This window comes from Alexandromys fortis, unplaced genomic scaffold (genome assembly GCF_014885135.2).
Source record: "Alexandromys fortis isolate MF-2015 unplaced genomic scaffold, M_Fortis_MF-2015_v1.1 scaffold_46, whole genome shotgun sequence".
In the NCBI taxonomy this organism is placed as follows: Eukaryota; Metazoa; Chordata; class Mammalia; order Rodentia; family Cricetidae; genus Alexandromys; species Alexandromys fortis.
The window spans coordinates 9399949-9417616 of record NW_026067919.1 but is presented as its reverse complement, the minus strand read 5'-3'; the positions used below and the strand labels follow the sequence as shown (position 1 = coordinate 9417616).

At 51.3% G+C, this 17668-nt stretch overlaps 1 protein-coding gene across 5 annotated transcripts in view; it reads left to right on the top strand.

Moving 5' to 3' along the window:
* The window catches only part of Grid1 (glutamate ionotropic receptor delta type subunit 1), a 725743-nt gene that overhangs the window by 102856 nt on the left and 605219 nt on the right, over nt 1-17668 (top strand). The window contains exon 1 of one of the 5 annotated variants that reach the window (XM_050140754.1): nt 9965-10069. The exons of the other annotated variants lie outside the window; for them this stretch is intronic. Coding sequence (XP_049996711.1) covers nt 10063-10069 — 7 coding nt within the window. The 5' untranslated portion in view covers nt 9965-10062. Of the gene's footprint in view, nt 1-9964; nt 10070-17668 lie in introns of those variants that run through there. 5 annotated transcript variants of the gene reach the window in all.

Below are 17668 nucleotides of genomic sequence, written 5' to 3'. Positions count from 1 at the left end.
GCTGGTCTCCGAGGCAATGACAGACAGAGAGCCGTGCCATCTTGCCGTTACATAGTGTTAAATATTCCTCATGAATATCTTGATGCTGTATTTTTCCGGTGGGTGTGTCCCAACAGTGTTGTCTTTCTAGGCCTCCACAGCACCAAGTTGCAACCCCTTCTGTGACCCTGCGAGCTGGGTTAGGTGAGCAGCTTTCCAGGGCTTCCAGAATGTGTTCCACATTGGGTCTCTGAACCTGTTGTGTTGGTGCTTATCCTTTGGAGTCTCCGTTGGGTATTCCCTCTGTTCTTGCATTCTTCTGAGTAAGACCCAGCATCAGGGTTCTCTGGGATGACTGAGGACCATACTGGCACACATCCTCCTCTGTACCATACCTGCACTGGTTCTTCAGGCTAAAAGCAGAAGTTACAAACCCTGACTTCCAGAGCCAAGGTGAGGATGGCAGTCCAGTAGCGGCGGCTGCATTTTAAGGACTATGTGACCGGACTGTTCTTCGCCATGAGGTGTTAGGACAAGCTCCATTTGTAAGCAAAGAAATCAGAGTTGAGATACTGCAAAGAGGAAATATTTGCAAGTCTCATATCTGATAATGGAATCACATCTGGAACATAGCTGAATCTTACAACTCAATAATAAAGCAAACCACCCACTACAAAAATGGGCATAGGTAGATCCCTCTATCTCTGTCTCTCCCTGTACGCACACACACACACACACACACGACACACGTATTGACATACATATAAAAAAAAGTAAACACATGGAAAACTCAGCATCATTGTCAGTGAGGGATGGACAAGTCAGCTGACACCCCTGCATACCACTGGCACAGACATCATAAAAAAGACAGTACCACCTGTTCAGAGGGTATGGGCAACTCGACCCCGTTCACTACTGGTGGGAATGTGAAATGGTGCAGGTCCTGTGGGAAAGAGCTCCATTGCCCCTTAAGCAAGTAGGCACGTTAACCACGTTACTCTGCAGGTCCACCTCTAGGAGTCTGTGAGAGAAGTGGATATGGACCTGTGCCTTGCCCGTCGATGCTCAAGATAGCTTACGGCAGCCCTGCTGGCTGTGTCCAGTGTCCGTGTGAGGTGAACAGATAAACACAGCTCTGTGTCAGTTCCACGGAACCAGACAGAATGAAACATGTGGCCTTAAAATGGGGTGAACCTCAGAAACATTCTAAGTGAAAGAAGACAGACACAAAGGCTTACGTATCTATCGTATTATTCCATCTATGTGAACATTTCCAGAAAAGGCAAAACCATAGAGACAGGAAGCGGATTAGTGTTGCCTGGAGCTGGAGCTGGAGGCAGGGGCTGATGAGACAGGCGGGAGGGAACCATGTGGGGGAAAGAAATGATTCTGAAACTGGATGGTGATGTTTACATGCCTGTGTACGTGTGCAGTATGAGTGAATGTCACAGTGTATCATTTCTGCCTCAATAAGTCTGTCTTCTCACAGAAACCTTGCTGGGGTCACAGCTGGTTAATTACTATGGCTACCTTTAGTGAGCACCGTGCCTCTAGTTCAGGCTACAAGGGTTACAGTGCAGTCACCTCTGGGCGGGAGTTCAGAGATGCCTCTTGGCAAGGTGTCAGCCATACTTGCAATGGCATTTGGTTTGAAGGTGAAAGGCACGGAAGCTGGCGCTGGGTCTTTTGGGAGAAGGGATGTTTATCTATCTGTGAAACACGGGGCAAGGTTGGGGAGAACGGGAGGGGACCAGGAAGGCTGAGGGGGGTGGCTCCTGCCCTCACCATCTTAGTTCTGGAGCTTCTGGGAAAACAATCCACTTGCATGCCTGTCCCTGGGACTCTGTCCTCAGAGCTCCTCTCCCACTATTGATTCAGTTGCACCATCAAGGCCCCTGCAGGAGGTGAGCATTGGATTTCGGTGAACCGCATCTGGGCTCATTAAGGAAGCCCGAGGCTCCCTGGGTCTCCAGAACTCTTGTATTTTGCTGATTGGCCATGAGCTGGTACAACCACGGAGGACGTTTTCTCATCTTCCCATCCTTATCATTAGCACTCCAAAGTAGAAAACAAGCCTGGTGTTGACTGCCTAAATATTGACGGAGCATTGCTGGGGTCAGAGGACCAGGACAGTAAATGAAATTAAAGATTTATACTGTAGCAACAGCCCAAGAAGGTCTTGGGCCAAGGCTTGATGTTGTTTGAAGAAAGGGATTTTCTTTTTTTTTTTTCTTCCAGGAAACTTTTTTTTTTGGGGGGGGGGTAGATTTCTGAAGCTAAATGCATGAAATTTTAATCTATTTCTTCACACCGTGTCTTCCTAATGTTTTAGTTACTAAGGAGCCCAGAGTGAGGGTCTTTTGGCTCTTTTGTGCACCTGGAAGCACACGTGGGGATTTGGGGAAGACTGATACCTTTGTTTGGCCTTTTTCATATGCCCCTCCCTGGGCAGGGGGTCCTGTGTGGAGTGGTGGGAGCTGTGTTCTGTGGCTATCAGTAGGGATTAAGAACTTCTAGAAGGGCCTTTAAAGTCATTTGGTGTTGATGTCATCACCATTTTGTACTGAGGAGGGTGTTGGAGCGGGCAGAGCATTCTTTCTGAGACAGTCAAGGTGTGGCAAGAAACAGACTGAACTGGGTCTTTAAAACAACATGAAGGGCAAGGGCAAGGAAATCATCTAAGACAAGTGGAGTGTTCTTGGGGCCTTCCGCTGGGGAGCTGTCCCCATTCCTGGTCCTGGAAAGGCAAAGGGAACTTATTGTACAACAGTCAGTCTTGCCATCCTAGGCAGGAATGGAGGCAGAGAGACGCCCGCAAGGGCTCTGGCTGGCCTTCTACCATCTCCTCTCATGTCTGCTGTTCCCACTGGCTGCAGGATTGGAGGACAAGCAGATGTTGGCGATGTTGTTCATAACTTCCTGAGCATTGGGAGTGGAAGTAGAGGGCTCAGCACACGGAAGCTGAGCCTTGGGTCCATGATGGGGGGGTATGCAGTTGATGGGGAAAGCAATTCAGAGGAGAAAGAGCCAAGCGGGGAGGCAGTGTCTTGTAAATCTAGCCTCTCTTGGTCTGGGGACTTGAAACATAAAGATGTCGTCTTGGAAAGTCAGAGGGGATAGCTTCTATATACCCAACCCCAAGGGACATTGATTGTGAACTGAGAGAACCTCTAGAACATAGCACCCCTGGCTGGGGGCAGGGTGCATGGAGAAGCCCATTTGTCAAGGCATCCAGGAGGGATACCAGCAGATCCTGTTACCCTGGCAGGGAATGGCATTCTCACTGCAGCATGGCTGCGGGCACTGACTGATGTCATGTAGCGCGTGCCTCCAGTGTATAGAACCCGACTCCGTACTTCCTGTCCATCGCCCCAGGAGTTAGCACCCTCAGAGAGCAGCTCCCTCCACTCCTGAAGAGGTTCCTCTGGGGGTGGCCAGCACTGTTGGGTAGTACTTTACCTTGCCACCTCAGTTCATGTGTATTCCTATTCCTCTGGCATGACCAGGACTACTTGGACCCTGGTGATGAGCTGGCTGAAGTGTTCCTTTTCGGTTATCTTGAGAAATTATCCCGGAGGGTTCTTGGGAGTGAAGAATTTTAGGTGAGGGTATTTATCAGGGCTGAACATCAATAATAAATGCTGCATGATTTTTTTATTAGAGGAGCCGTATCAGTGTGGCCGCTTCAACTTTTTAACTCTCTGGGAAGTGTGAAGTTGCAGCGCATTCTGTGTCGGAAAGTGCCAGCTAATCAGATCCCATTCATATGCAAAACACTCGCTTAGCTGAGTTCATCAAAATTCAGTCTTTCTTAAAAAAAATATTTATAGAACTCTCCCTCCCTGCAAAAGACGGTGAGGAAGATGGATAGTGGAAAATACAAATTGTTAATACTCTGAAAAGGAAGCCTTGTTCTGAGCCCTGCTAAAGCATTCCCTATTCTTTGAGAGAAACCTAAGTGGTGGGTATTTGTACTCAGATTGCCCACTTCCCTTCGCTAGATTCTCTCCCTGTTCCAGCTGCTTCTCGGTGTCTTTCTCCTTTGCAGTCCTGGCTGGTTCATCCCTTGTAATGGAATAGTTTCTGGGTGGGCAGACGCCTTCATGGGAGCCTTTGCCTCAACTTGTCTCCATTATAGAGTCTGGAAAACTGAGGCTCAAAGGTACACTGAGAACTGCCAGCTGGGGACCCCCAGCAGGTCCTGTCCTAAAGGAGAAGTATCCTGCAAAGGCTGTGATATCAGATCACTGGGCTGGTTTCCCAGGGGCTGTCTTCTTTTCAGTGAGTGAGAGGTGGGATTCAGGCCCCCATAACTCCCATCTCTATCTTGATTTTCCCTGTATCTTATCATCAAACACCTTAAGAACAGACCATCTCGGTTAGAAGGGGGAAACATCATTTCAGATGCCCTGAAGATGTTGCAGTATGGGACCAAGCTTGCTTCTCAACTTTCTTTCCTGTCCTGTTGAGTGTAGCCATGGAGAACATGGTGGTACTCAGGTCCCAGGCTGCTTCATTTTTTGGGGGGGTGTGTGTCCTAGACTTCCTAGTTTCTTGAGTAGCTACAGTGGCAAATGCATATTTCTGTGGGGGAGGTGTTGAAGAAAACAAACCATGGGGAGGCATAGAACATCTAATGACTAAAAATAGCTTTGTACCCCTTGCTGCCTTCCACGGTGGTGGCAGAGTCTCTTTGGAGAGACTTTGGGTAGGTTATTCTTGCCACTTGTTACCTGGGAACAGAGACCTGTGAAGATGCCATGAGCCTTGTTATGGGCATCATGCAAAGCTTTGGATGTGGCATGCTTGGACATTGTCCCATTGCACCTGGGACTTGGTGAGCACTGGAGGGTGAAGAAATGATTAACAGGAAGTTCTAGGGATGCCAAAGCCAGAGTCACGGTCTGATATGCAGAATAGACTGTGTCTGTGATCTGGTGTGTGTGTGTGTGTGTGTGTGTGTGTGTGTGTGTGTGTGTGTGAGAGAGAGAGAGAGAGAGAGAGAGAGAGAGAGAGAGAGATTGATTCCCTGACTTCCTGGGAGGAGTCACTCTGGCAGTAACGAGACTACAGCAAATCATCCATCTTCATTTGGATTTTTGAACTTACTATGGACAGTTTTCTGATATGTGTGTCTCCTGCTGTCTGCGAACTGCACCACAGGCTCCTTCACTTCTTCACTCCTGGCCATCACCCTGGATGTCAGGGTGTGTGACAGCCACACTTGTATTTAGAGACTTTGGAAAGAGCCCCCACACTGAGAACTAGGCTCTCACGGAGGCTGTGATGGAGCTGGGAAAGCAGGATGTGGCAAATGAAGGCAGGGCTCAGACCTGGCCCTCCTGACTTAGCTCACTGGCCAGTGCAGGAAGCAGGTCAGGGAACACAGGTGAGACCTGGGAGAAATCCGGGGAGAGCTCCTGGAGGAGGTGAGTGATAGTTGAGCAGATGTGTGAGCTATGGACAGGCATTTGTTAGTAGTCAGAGGAGAGTTCTGCAGATAGAGAAATGGGAAGCACAGAAGTGCACAGGCTGGAAGCAGTGGTTGTTTTGGAGGGCCGTGAGGAACCCAGTGTGATGACGACTCTGGGCTCATGTTGACACCCTTTCCTTGTCCTGTGTCATGATGCAGTGGCTTCTGGGACTGGAGGTGATGAGGTTCCCAGCTCCAAGGAGGGCAAGTATTTCTACTTGGGTGCTGACGGCCTTAGATGCAAAATGGAGGTGCTGATGGGAACTCTAGAGTGTGGTGGCACAGCCGGTGGCAGAGGTGACGGCAGTACCCTCTCATCTCCGCTGTCCTTACTCTCCAGCTCTGCCTGAGGTGGGGTAGACTGTGGTTCTAGGATGGGGCAGGGGATGAAGGGCGAGGTCAGAGGTGGACAGCAGCCACGGTAGGCCAGGTTTGATGGCATGCTTGGTGAGTTGTAACTCATTGTAACAGAAAGGAAGGCCAAGCAGGGAGGGAGGAGCTGGTTCTAGGAGTGTGGACCACAAGGACAGCATGACTACGTTTGTTCTGTCAACAGACTCTGAAGGGAACTTTCCTAAATGAGCTCCCTGATAGGTTCTGGCATCCATAGGTGAGCCAGGCAGCTGTGGCCATGTTATTGAGAGGGTACTCTGCGCACAGGACATCTCGGAGTGGACACAGCCCAGTCTGAGGCCAGTGTTGGTGACCCACAGAAAGGTGTTAAAGAAGGGACTTCCTGAGAGGGGCTGTGGAGAAGGCTCTTAGGCTGTAGCAGCTGCCAGGGCCCCTACACTGTGTTCCATGTGCCTAGTCATGCCCAGGACACCATACCCTGTGTGCTTCCCCAGCCCACAGCTAGTGGGAGAGGGGCAAGTGCTGAAAAAGAACAGTCCATGGGTTCCGAGTAGCTCAGGGCCTCCCTATGAGGAAGAGGACACAAGAGAATCCTGTGGCCCAGCAGCCGCTGGCCAGGTGTCTGGTATTCATTCCAGTAATCCTGAGTTGGAGCTCTAGGCAGTGACAAACCTGCTTAGGAATTAAGCTTCCAGGCTGGGAATGACAGGGCCTGCTCCCTGCTGGAAATGACAGGGCCCTGCTGCCTTCTGGACATGCCGCCAGGGCCACTCTGGGTCCTAAGGATGGTGGAAGCAAAAGAGCAACGCTCCAGTCAGGCCCAATTCTAAGTGCCTTGTAGCATTTACTCAGGGAGCCCTGTGCTTCCCTGGGGCCATTCCAAGCTCATTTGCTGGCGAGGAAATTAGCCGCTGAGAGCTTACTATCTCCCCCAAGGTCACATAGCTAGCAGAATAGCAGCTATTGGCATTGACCTGGAAAGCCTGGCTCCTGGGTCCTAACACTGCACCCCATATTCTGCTAGCTTGGTGGTTTGGAAGGGCGGGAATTGACAGTAATGGCCCCAGACTCTTCTAAAGGGTGGGGCAGCATTGCTCAGGCTGAAGGGCTTAGGTTAGATTGGGGATACTGGAAGTGTGTGACTGGAGAGATGGAGGGATCCAGCAGTGGGGAGCATTAGAGATCTCATGGGGATGCTTCTTAGACCTTTAAGCAGGTTCTGTTAGGTACTGAGCCCTGCTATGGGTAAAGACACGCCGGTTACCCCTCTATTACTGCACACAGCAGTTACCCTGCACCTCTGGACATGCCAGTTACCCTGCACCTCTGGACATGCCAGTTACCCTGCACCTCTGGACATGCCAGTTACCCTGCACCTCTGGACATGCCAGTTACCCTCCACCTCTGGACATGCCACTTACCACTGGGCTTGCTATTTACCTCTCCACCACTGTCATGCTAGTTACGCCTACTCTGTCACCTTTGTTCGGGAACTATCTTGACCTCCCTTCCTGATACAGTGATTGAAATGTATGGTTTTGTTTTTATTTGTCATTGAAGGCATCACCTCGTTGAGATTCAAAAGCCCTTAGGGCTCTCTCTTCTAGGTGCCAGCTCTTCGGGACAGTGAATTAGTCGTCAGAGCGTCTGCGGGGTGTGGTAGGGCCAGAAGAGCACCCGCCGTCTACTCCCTGGGAATATATGGTCTTCTGGGGCATTCAGGCTCTGCATTGGACTTTGTCACTGCTGGAACTGGGGAGCCTGATGATTTGCTGCTGGTGTTGGCCCATCTTTTCCTTCATCCTTCACCCTTCAGATGGCACTGACACCTGGCTGCTCTACGATGGAATTAAATGGCAGCAGGGCCAGGTGGGTGTTGATTGAGGCTGATTGCTGGGAGGCAGGGGCTCCGGGCTACACCAAGCTATTTCCAGCTGCTCCTATTGTCTCCGGGAGGCTTAATCCCTCTAAGTGCCTTTGTGCTCTAACGCCTGGAGAGATGGGGGGTGGGGGGTGGGCAGGGTGACCAAGGCCAGAGCAAGGTCAGACTGCCTCTGATTCTTTATATTTCCAAGTCCTTTCTTTTGGCCACCTATATATTCGCCCAGATCCCATTCATCCTCCTACCCGCCCACCTATCCCCTTGCCAACTTACCTATCCATCTACCCATCCATCCATTCCCCACACCTGCCCGTTCTTTCTTCCTACCTCCTCTCAAACCACGCACACATTCTGCATGTTGCACACCACACATACAGGCATATAACATTCATCTGTATATCTACCCATTTACCTCTTCGTTCATACGCCACACTCGTCCATCCACCCATCCACTATCCATTCATCTACCTACCATCCATATAGTCCACGTATCTACTCATATTCCTGTCCTCCATCCATCTACCATCCAACAAGATATATCCACTCCCACCTGTATGCCTACTCATCACCAATCCACCCTTCTATCAATTGGCCATCCATCCTTCATCCATTCATTCACTGTTCCCTCATCCATTCACTATCTACCTAACATTCATCTGTTCCCCACCTATACACGAATCACCCACCCACCCATCCATCCACGAACCCACCCGTTATCCATTTGTCCGTCCACCATTCATTTATTCCCTACCTATCCACCCACTCATCCACCCCTCTACCCATCCACCATCCATGCATCTGTCAGTTGTCCCACCTATCCCTCTGTGGGCATCATTACCTTAGCCTTTACTACGGTGTCTCCTAGGTGTTAGGCTCCATGCTGCTACATTGATGTGGCTTAGTGTAGCAGTGAGGTCAGTGCACAGAGATCTTGTGATGAAAGGGAGGATGGTCACTGAAGAAGCGCTTAGTCTGCTTGGGAACCACAGGAAGAGAATTCACAGGTAGGAGTTTGACTTGGTACCTTTCAGGAAGAATGGCAGCATGGGCCAGGGCTCAGAGGGAGCCCTCAGTGTGAGGGAGGCTGTGGGACAAGAAGGGACTCAGCAGGGCCAGGGGTTAGGAAGCGTCTGGAGAGTCAGGCCCTGACTATGCTGGAGGGTGGTGGAGGTGTCTTAGGTTGAGCTCCGGTCTCATGGAGCAGAGAATGTTAGAGGGTCTGAAGCAAGGGAGGGTTTTAGAATGATTGCGTCAGGGAGGGCTGTAATAGAGAGTGAGGCTGGAGGTAAGAAGGAGCTGAAGACCCTCTTTTGGAACCCTGTTCGCCTCAGTGTGGGGCCCATTCATAGCTTCTGTTGACACTGCTCTGCAAGGTGTTGTGAGTTGGTACCCCTTAATTCTGTGCCTAGGGTCCATGGCAGTGCCTGTATCCCCTCTATCTAAGATGAACGGCCCCTTTGAGTGTGTGTGTGTGTGTCTAGCTGCTACTGTTTTCTGACCCTATGCCCAACTTTTCCTCCAGCACCCCTACCTAGTGGGAGTTTCATGCAGTCACGGGATGGGAGCTTCATCCAGTCTTGGGGACAGCTGGAGAAACAATACCACAGGGACACTTGTTCTTGCAATCATTTTATGTGCACTTGGGGCTCCACTGATACTGCTTAGGTAGTTCCACTTCCATGTGTGGATGATGCAGAGGACAAGCTACAAGGGGGGGGGGATGCTTGCATTCTGTGCCACGTGTGAGGAATGGCAAGACTAGGGCCTGGCCATCTCTGCTGTCATCTCCAGGTGACCTTTAGCAATGCTTCCTCACTGGTGCGTAAACTGGTCAAACTTAGCGGGGGGCTGTCTCTGCTGAAGGGCTGCAGGAGGGGTGCCCAGCTCTGCTGAGCCTGCTCCTGAGCCTGCTGCTGGAGGGAGGGAGAGAAGACTTGGCTGGACTTTGCTCCTGTCCAAAGAGGTTCAATTGCTGCCGCTGCCTCACTTCCTTGGGAGTCACAGAGGGCGTGAGGCTATGTTAGGTGGGCTGTTTCCTTGATCTCATGTATGACTTCACTGGGGAGTGATTCCTGTAATTTCATGTTGGGTCTGGTATATATGGTGTGTTCAGGTGATGTGTGGTGTGCATGGTATATGCAGAAGTCACGGGTGGGTGGAAGGGAAGCCCAGGAGTCTCACATGGGGACAGAGGTCTCCTTTCTCCTATTTGGCTCTGAGGGTGGATTGGAATGCCCTCTCCCTTTTATGTTTACCTCTCCTTGTTCCTCAGGTTTGGTGTCATGTTCTCCCAGCCCACCTGTGCACAGCAGGGTCTGGACACAGGTACCAGACAAATAGCAGACACATTGGATCTGTGGAATCCATAACTTCAATGAGTGGTATGTGGGGGGGCAGCTTCCAGCTCTAGAAGGGGTCAGAGGTCAGGATTCTAGCATACTTCAGCTTTGATGGGGGCAGAGGTCTCAGTCTCTCTCTCTCCACACACACACACACACACACACACACACACACACAGACACAGTTTGCAGAATAATCACATGTTAACTTACTGAAGGCCCTTCAGCTCTGGCTCATGAAGAACGTTGTCAGCAAATGCCGACTAACAACTCTCATCTAGGAGCCACTTGGGGACTTCATGAGGGTCTGTCCTGTTGCTCTAAGAGGAAGGAGATGAATTTTTAGTGGCTCGTTCTGCTCTTCTCCGTAACTCATATGCCTCTGTTTTCTTGCTTTTGGTTCAGGGCAGGAAGCCTAGGCACTCTTTCTGCGCCCCGGGCCCTGTATCTTCAGGCTGCTTTCAGCTAGCCTTCTGTGCAGAAATGTATGCTCCGAGGAGAGTGCGAATTGTAGGGTGTGATATAGAGTCCTCACTGAACACAACTGTGCTTAAACACTGTAAATGTTCATAATTCTCAGCCATGAGTACTGCTTTCCTTAGCGTTATACCCTCCTTTTAAAAACCACTCAAAAAGTCAACCATTTAAGGGGACAAAAGCGCTGAGCAGGCTCTGAGCTGGCACCACAGCTGGGGAAACGCAGGTAGAGATTGGAGACATTTGGATTTCTCTTGCTGCAGCCGCCTGCACGTCACCCAGTCATCTGCTGGGCCCATTGGAATTGGCTCTCCTTCTCTTCAGATCCCTCCCCTATCTTTGTACCAGGGTCTTGAGCTAGACTGGCCTTGCCCACCTGGACTGGATCCAAGGCATGAGCTTTATTACCGCCTTCCATAAGCAGTCCCCTCATACCTAGACTCTGGGGACCTTGAGGTGACCTCAGTGTCGTCTGTGGTGGTTCAAATAGAAATGGCCCCCATAGACTCAGGGAGTGGCACATTAGGAGGTGTGGCCTTGTTGGCGGTAGGTGTGGCATTGTTGGAGGAAGTGTGTTCCACTTCACTTCCTATTACCTGTGGATCGAGATGTAGAACTCTCAACTCCTTCGCTAGTACGGTGTCTGCCTGCATGTCCTAGGCTAGACCATGTCCATGGACTAGACCTCTGAAGCTGTGAGCCAGCTCCGATTAGAAGTTTTCCTTTATAAGAGTTGCAGTGGTGATGGTGTCTCTTCTCAGCAATAGAAACTGTCCTTTGTCTTCCAACAGTTCATTGTCTAGTGGTATAGACAGAGTGTGTGCATTGACCATTAAGGTTGCTGTCTCGGGTAAAGCTTTTTTTTTTTTCTTTTATGGGAGCTGAGATGGTCCCAGGGGCCTCCCTGGAGGAGAGAATGTTAGAACTGAATTTCAGAGGAAGAGGAAGGGGAAACAGGAAGCCATGGTTGGGTGTGAATATACCAATGGGCAGTCACATCTTTATGGCTTACTATCTAGATGGGTAGGTGGAGGGAGCTGTACACTAAGCAAATTGTTGTCTCCTCAGGTGGGGCTAGGGTCCTGGGGATGAATGGAGATGTAGATATAGAGAATGCATTATGTTTGAGAGTAATCACCTAGGTCTGGTTTGGGGCTCCAGGGTCATCTCTCTTCACAGTAAGCCCATGGGAGCGAGACAACTCTCTAAGAAGGCAGCCAGGGAAGAGGTTATTAATCCCCTTCTTGATACAACTTTTGCTGAGTAGGTGCTAACACATCGGCCCATTCAGACATTCAGTAGCATCAATGAATGCTATTGCACCATAGATAGGCGCAGAACAGATGTGATTCTGTGTGTGATGGGAGTGTGAGGGCGGGGCATGAGCGTGTAGGCATTCTGTGAGTCATAAGGCGACGGGGAGGCGAAGAAACTGGAGTCCATTCTGAAGGAGCCTGTGCTGGAACAAGAGTAGGCAGACTTACTGCTTTCAGGTGATCTGGAAATTCTGGTTAGCATTTGCTGGCGCTTGGTCTTCACTTGGCCTTTCTTGACCTTCACTGAGCTCCTCCTTCATCTTCACCCTCTTGTCCCTGCTCTTGTTGGTGTGTAGCCTTCACCTCCTGGTCCCTGGTCTTCACCTGCTGGTTCTGGTCACTACCTGTTAGTTTTTGGTCAATCTGTGGCTCCCTGGACTTGACCTGCTGGTTCATGGTCTTTGCCTTCTGGTTCTTGATCTTCACCTGCTTGTCTGTGGTCTCCGTTTGCTTGTTTCTGGCCACTTGATTGTTTCTGGCCTTAATCTCCTGGTTTCTAGCCTTTCCCTACTGGTCTTTCATCTTCACCTATTGGTTGCTGGTCCCTTCTCCTCACCTGTGCCATCTGGAAGAGCCAAAGGTTTGTGGAGTTGGATTTACTTGAACTCAGTTTCCACTGGGTTCTTGCATAACCTTGAACAAGTGACTTCCTTCACTTAGTGTCTTCCTCTGAACATAGAGTCATGAAATAATCTTTATTTCACAATTGCCAAGTGAATGAAAGAGGAAAGGAAGGGGCTTGCCTGGCACAGGGCAGTTTGCCCAATAATTTAGACCCCTCTCTGCTTTGCTCACTGTGTCACTGTGTTCTTGCACGCGTGTTACTAATTGGAGAATGAAGAATTGAGCAGTTGTTTGGGATGGGGGAGGGGGAGCATCTACCTAAGGGGTGGAGCTAAGCCACTCCTGATGGTGGTGGAGCATCTTGTGGACAGAGCAGACAGGGCAGAGGAAGGCTAGAGTTTTAGCCTGTATCTCCAGAATCATTCCCCACATCCCAACAAGTCTACTCGCTGAGGATGACTAGTGTAGCGTCTGCACCCCATGGGAACGTCTCCAAAGTAGCTAGGTGGGCACATCGTGGCCCATGCAGCACATGTCTGTGTGTGGCTGGTGTACGCTTGGAGAGCCTTTGGAGGGCCATGTCCCTTTTCGCTTCTGCTGTGGGCCCTGGCAACTGTTTTTCTGGCATTGTCCATTTGTCTCTCTGATGCAGGATTCCTGCTCTCTAGAGAAGGTATTGGTATGGGGGAGGGTGTTGTACTTCCATGGCCAGGCCCCAATTCTACCTACTGTACCTTCCAGTCCCAGCCATTTTGTGTGGAATATCTTTTTCTAGAGGGAAAGTGTCTCTTGAAGGGGTGCAAATTACATGATCAAGGTATGGTGGGTGTCTCAGTGCTTCCCCACCCCGATTTGGTATATCCTCTGCCTTCTAGAAGCTGCTGCCTCATGGCATGTGTATCCCAGGCCTGGCTCTGAATAGGAGTGGACAGCCTGTAACCTGAGCTGTGCCTGCCCTCGGGAATTAGAAGTGGACTGAGCGTGTATCCATCAGGTGGTGGTGTGAATTTGATTGTGCACCAGGCACCCCTCTCTCCTGTCCCGTGTGGATCTGATGCTTTGGTGCTGACAAAAGGTCGTTTGCCACCGTCTAGCTGGGCCCCAGGGAAGGGTGCAGGCTGTGTCAGTTGTGCCCACCAGCTTGGAGATTTTTGTGACACTGTTCTTAAGTCTTTTGCACTCTGCCCCTTTCTGAGGTCTTGGATGTGACCAATGCTAGCGATAAGCCTCTGGAGTCAGTCTCCTGGAAGCCTGATGCTGGACATTGCAGGGCCACCTCTCCAGGAGGTCAGCGCCTTTCACCATCCCCACCTTTCTCCAGCTGCCAAGTTGCTGGCATTGTCTGGCCCCTGGGTTCAGCTTGGCCCAAGAATGCAGGGCTCCGTGGGACTTCCATGGGAGCGGAGCAGGATGAAGGCTCTGCTTTTCCTTTCCACCCCGACTCACTTCCCCACAACTGCCTGATCCCTGGACACTCAGATCGGATCCCCCTTTCTCTGAAGCCTCTGCATACAGCTCAGGTATTGACTGGAGACTGAAGAGCTGCCTTGTTCATTTCAGGTTTGGGCTGCCCTCCCCGGCTCCTGCCTTGCCTTGTTCCCCGGGTCCACTGCCTGGAGTCAGGCAGAAAGCTGTGCTGGGGGACGACCGTGAGCTTGATTTCCTGCCTTGCTTGCTTTCCTCTGTTTGTCACAGGGAGATTCATACCTGGGAAGAGACCTCACATTGCTAAGTTCCAACTGTACCGCTACAAAGGGGAGCTTGGAAGGTGCTAGAAATCGAATGTAAGCTGGGCAGGTGCTTCTGACCCAGTCCTTTTGACTTCCTGGTGATGCCTAGATTTTTGGACCCTGGTCCCAGACCTCCCCTCCTCCCTCAGTGCTTCTGCTTGGCTCATACCTCACTGCTGCCCACCCTGCAGCAAGAGGTATGAGCAAGAGGAGTCAGCTTCCCTGTTTGTTTTCCACGGAGCCGCCTTTCCAGAGAAAGCTCTGAGCACGTCATCTGCTGAAGCTCCCTGCGGCTTCTGGGATCAGTAACGAAGGCCTCAGCTAAGCATCCAAACCCTCTCCTATGGAGCTCGTTTACCCTTCATCGAACAACATGGACTCCCCGTTCACCCTTGTATGCGTGTCCATTCCCTGCAGATCTGCGGAGGCCTCTGGGCCTCTCCTCTGCCCGTTCCAGCTGCTTGCCTGGCTTGTCCCCTTTTCCCGCTGCAGTCTCTTAGAGCCCCCAAGCCACCTCCAGCTGTGTGACTCCTACCTCTTTCCACTGTTGAATCTGGGCCCATGTTCCCTCCGGTATCCTCTAGACAGTTTGTGGGGGTGTGGGCTGGGAGCTGCACCAATTCTGATTTCCAGCCTAAGCCCTAGACTGGGAACACAGGAAGCAACTGGAGAGATTCCTGGCGGGCTCCAGGGGGCAGTTTGATCGCTTGCTGGGAAAACAATGCTTCCCAGTCTGTCTTCCTAAGGCAAGAGGAGTGTTGGTGGGAAAATCAAGCCTCGCCGGTGGCCAGGTTTCTCTTAAGTTCCCCCTCTCAGGGTTGAGAATTTCATTGTATTGTTTTTCAATTTCCCCCGAGCATCTGCTACTATGAAAATTTTCATTATCACTGGCAAAGATCCCCTCTTATCCCTGCGGGCTGCAGGAGAGTCCTGAGTTCTCTCCCCATCTGCTCCAGAGCACCTGGAGGCTGAGATGGGTAATGTCCCTGGCCAGCTGGGCACTTTCTCAGAAGATCCAAGAGTTTGTGCTCAGCGGGCATCCTGCTTGGCCAGGAATGCTTTGGCTGTGCCCAAGTCACGAAGGCTCCGAGGCTGCTTCCATGGTGTGGGGGGTTGGGTCAGGGAAGCTGGCTATGGAATTTGGCTTACCTTGTCTTGAGAGACTCCTCCTTCTGAAGGTGTTCCTTTCAGACAGTCATGTCGACGTGGCAGGTGTGTGTTCTCTCTAACGGAGGACGAGCTCCATGGTTTCCGAGACTGTGTTGCTATGATGGGATAAAGAGCTATGAGCCCTGGGCCAGGTATCAGCCTCTCACCCTTCACCTTCCTCATGGCACCTGGGCACCCTGCTTAGAAGCAGCCATGACAAGCAGAGAAACGCTGTGGACATTGTGTCTTGCTAACCAGACCTGGCTCTGGATGGTTTAGGTCTCCCTTGTTTCTAGACATGGCTGGGTTCTTTCCTTGGTGACCAGGATTCAGACTCTGTCATTTGGGTAAGGTGGCCACACTGACGGGGCTGAGACATCCCTGGGATTAACCCGTGTGATTTTCCACAATAACTGAGCCTGGGCTGAGCTCAGAGAGGTGGCTCAGCAAGAGCCATATCCATGCAGCATGAGACAAAAGCTCTGGGCACAGGCTGTGCGACCCCAGACCTGGAGTCTTGCCCCTGGCTTCCCCAGTTGTTTGCGATGGGGAGGGAAGCGTCATTCTTTGTGTTTCCACCCTCAGAGGCTATACAGCAGCCAGCCAGTCTTGTAGCTGTGTTCCCGGGTGCCCTTTGCATCAGTGCTTGACAAGTGAAAGACTAAATGAATAATGGACACTCCCCAAGGGGGAAATATTTTAGAATTTACACAAGGCATATTTTGTGCCCTAGGCTGTCATCTCTGCCGTTGTACGGTGTTTGTACTATGATTGCCATTCTCGCTTCCCTCCCTCTTTCCCTTTTTACAACATAAGGCTGAAAGCATAAGGTTCCTATGAGTGTGTGTGTGTGTGGGGGGGGGGCAGCCTGGGCTGTGGGCTTAGTGCAGAGCTGGGGTGGTGAAATCTCTAGTCTTGTCCTGCCATGGTTGTCCCTGGAAGAGCCTCGGCGGGCTGGCGGATGGAGCTAGTGTTTGAGAGACACTTCAGCAGTCCCATCCACCATCTGGTCACAGTCCCCCGAGGAAGGGCTTTGGCCAGCAAATGCAAGCACAGCTTGTTTGGGCTTGTCTAGGCAAGATGACTTGGAGTGGCGGGGACAGTATCCCTTCTTCACTCTCAGCTCCCTTGCCTCCCGTCTTCATTTAGCCAGAGGATGTGGACGAGTGCAAGCGCCGTGGGATTCCCTTGCCAGTTATCTCCCTGGCCTTGGCTGCAAGGTACAAGGGACATAGGGACTGATGGCAGCCATGAGAAGAGGAGCGGCAGACTGGCAAAGGGAAAGCAGCTAGGGCTGTAGAGGTCCCCAAAGAGGGAGCTGCTGTTCCCATATTTAGGGAGTACCGTGAAGTGAGCAGCATTGAGCTTAAGGCTCACATTTAGGGCACTGGGCACAGCTACCACAGGAAGGTAGAGGATGGAACTGGGCTACCCTAGTCGGGTAGCACCTAGTACTGGGAATGTAGGCAAACAAACTAGGCCTGTTTGAGAAACTGTGCTCACTAGGGAGGTCAGTGCTTCAGTCATGGCCGCACCAGGTGACAGGCCATGGAGCAGAGGGCGTAGCCACTCATAGTTAGCATGTTTAGGAGGGAGCAGGTGTATGGATATCCTTCTGGATGCTCGTCCTGGCATCCACAGGGTGACCTCCAAGGTTCACTTGCTAGGTGTAGTCATCTTTGGCTGTTTCTCATGATGGCTGGTGTACCTAGTATCATCTTGCTGTATCAGGTGCTGCGGACAGAGCACTTGGTAGCTCAGCCCCGGAAGTGACAGATCCTTGAGCAAAAAGTGACTGTGAGCTGTACTAACTATAAAGCAGGAAGAATGGTTGGAGGCCTTGGGAAGAAGGAGGCAGGCACTTTCCAGAGTCTGGGGGATTATAGGGCTTAGCAGTGAACCAAAGCTTAGAAGGGCACATGATGTTAACTTATAATCAGGAAGCTGCGGACACAGGAAGCCACAGGGAGCTGCCACAGCAGAATCTCTAGGTTCCTACATGGTGCCTGGGAACCAGGAAGTTGCTCTTAGATGTCTGATGGCCAAAAAGAGGGATCTGTAACAAGCGTTGGAGCTGGAGTTGGCCCTGGGAAGGCTGGAAGGATCGGGGCTGCCCCACCTTTCTTGGAAGGAACACTGCAGACCTGGTTTGTGGGTGTGTTTGGAGGTAGGACCCGGGACAAGCACTGGACCAGGGGCTCTCAGTAGCAGCTGGCCCGATCTCGGGGAGCGGTGTGAGCACCAGTGGGACAATAATGCTTTCAAGGCCCCCACTACACGAGTACCCATGCTTGCAGGTCACACCACGCATGTCACGCAGTGAGAGAAAGCACAAACGAACCGGAAACCATGAAGGGATGACATACATGGAGGGATAGCGGAAGAGGTCCCAAGGAAGTCAAATC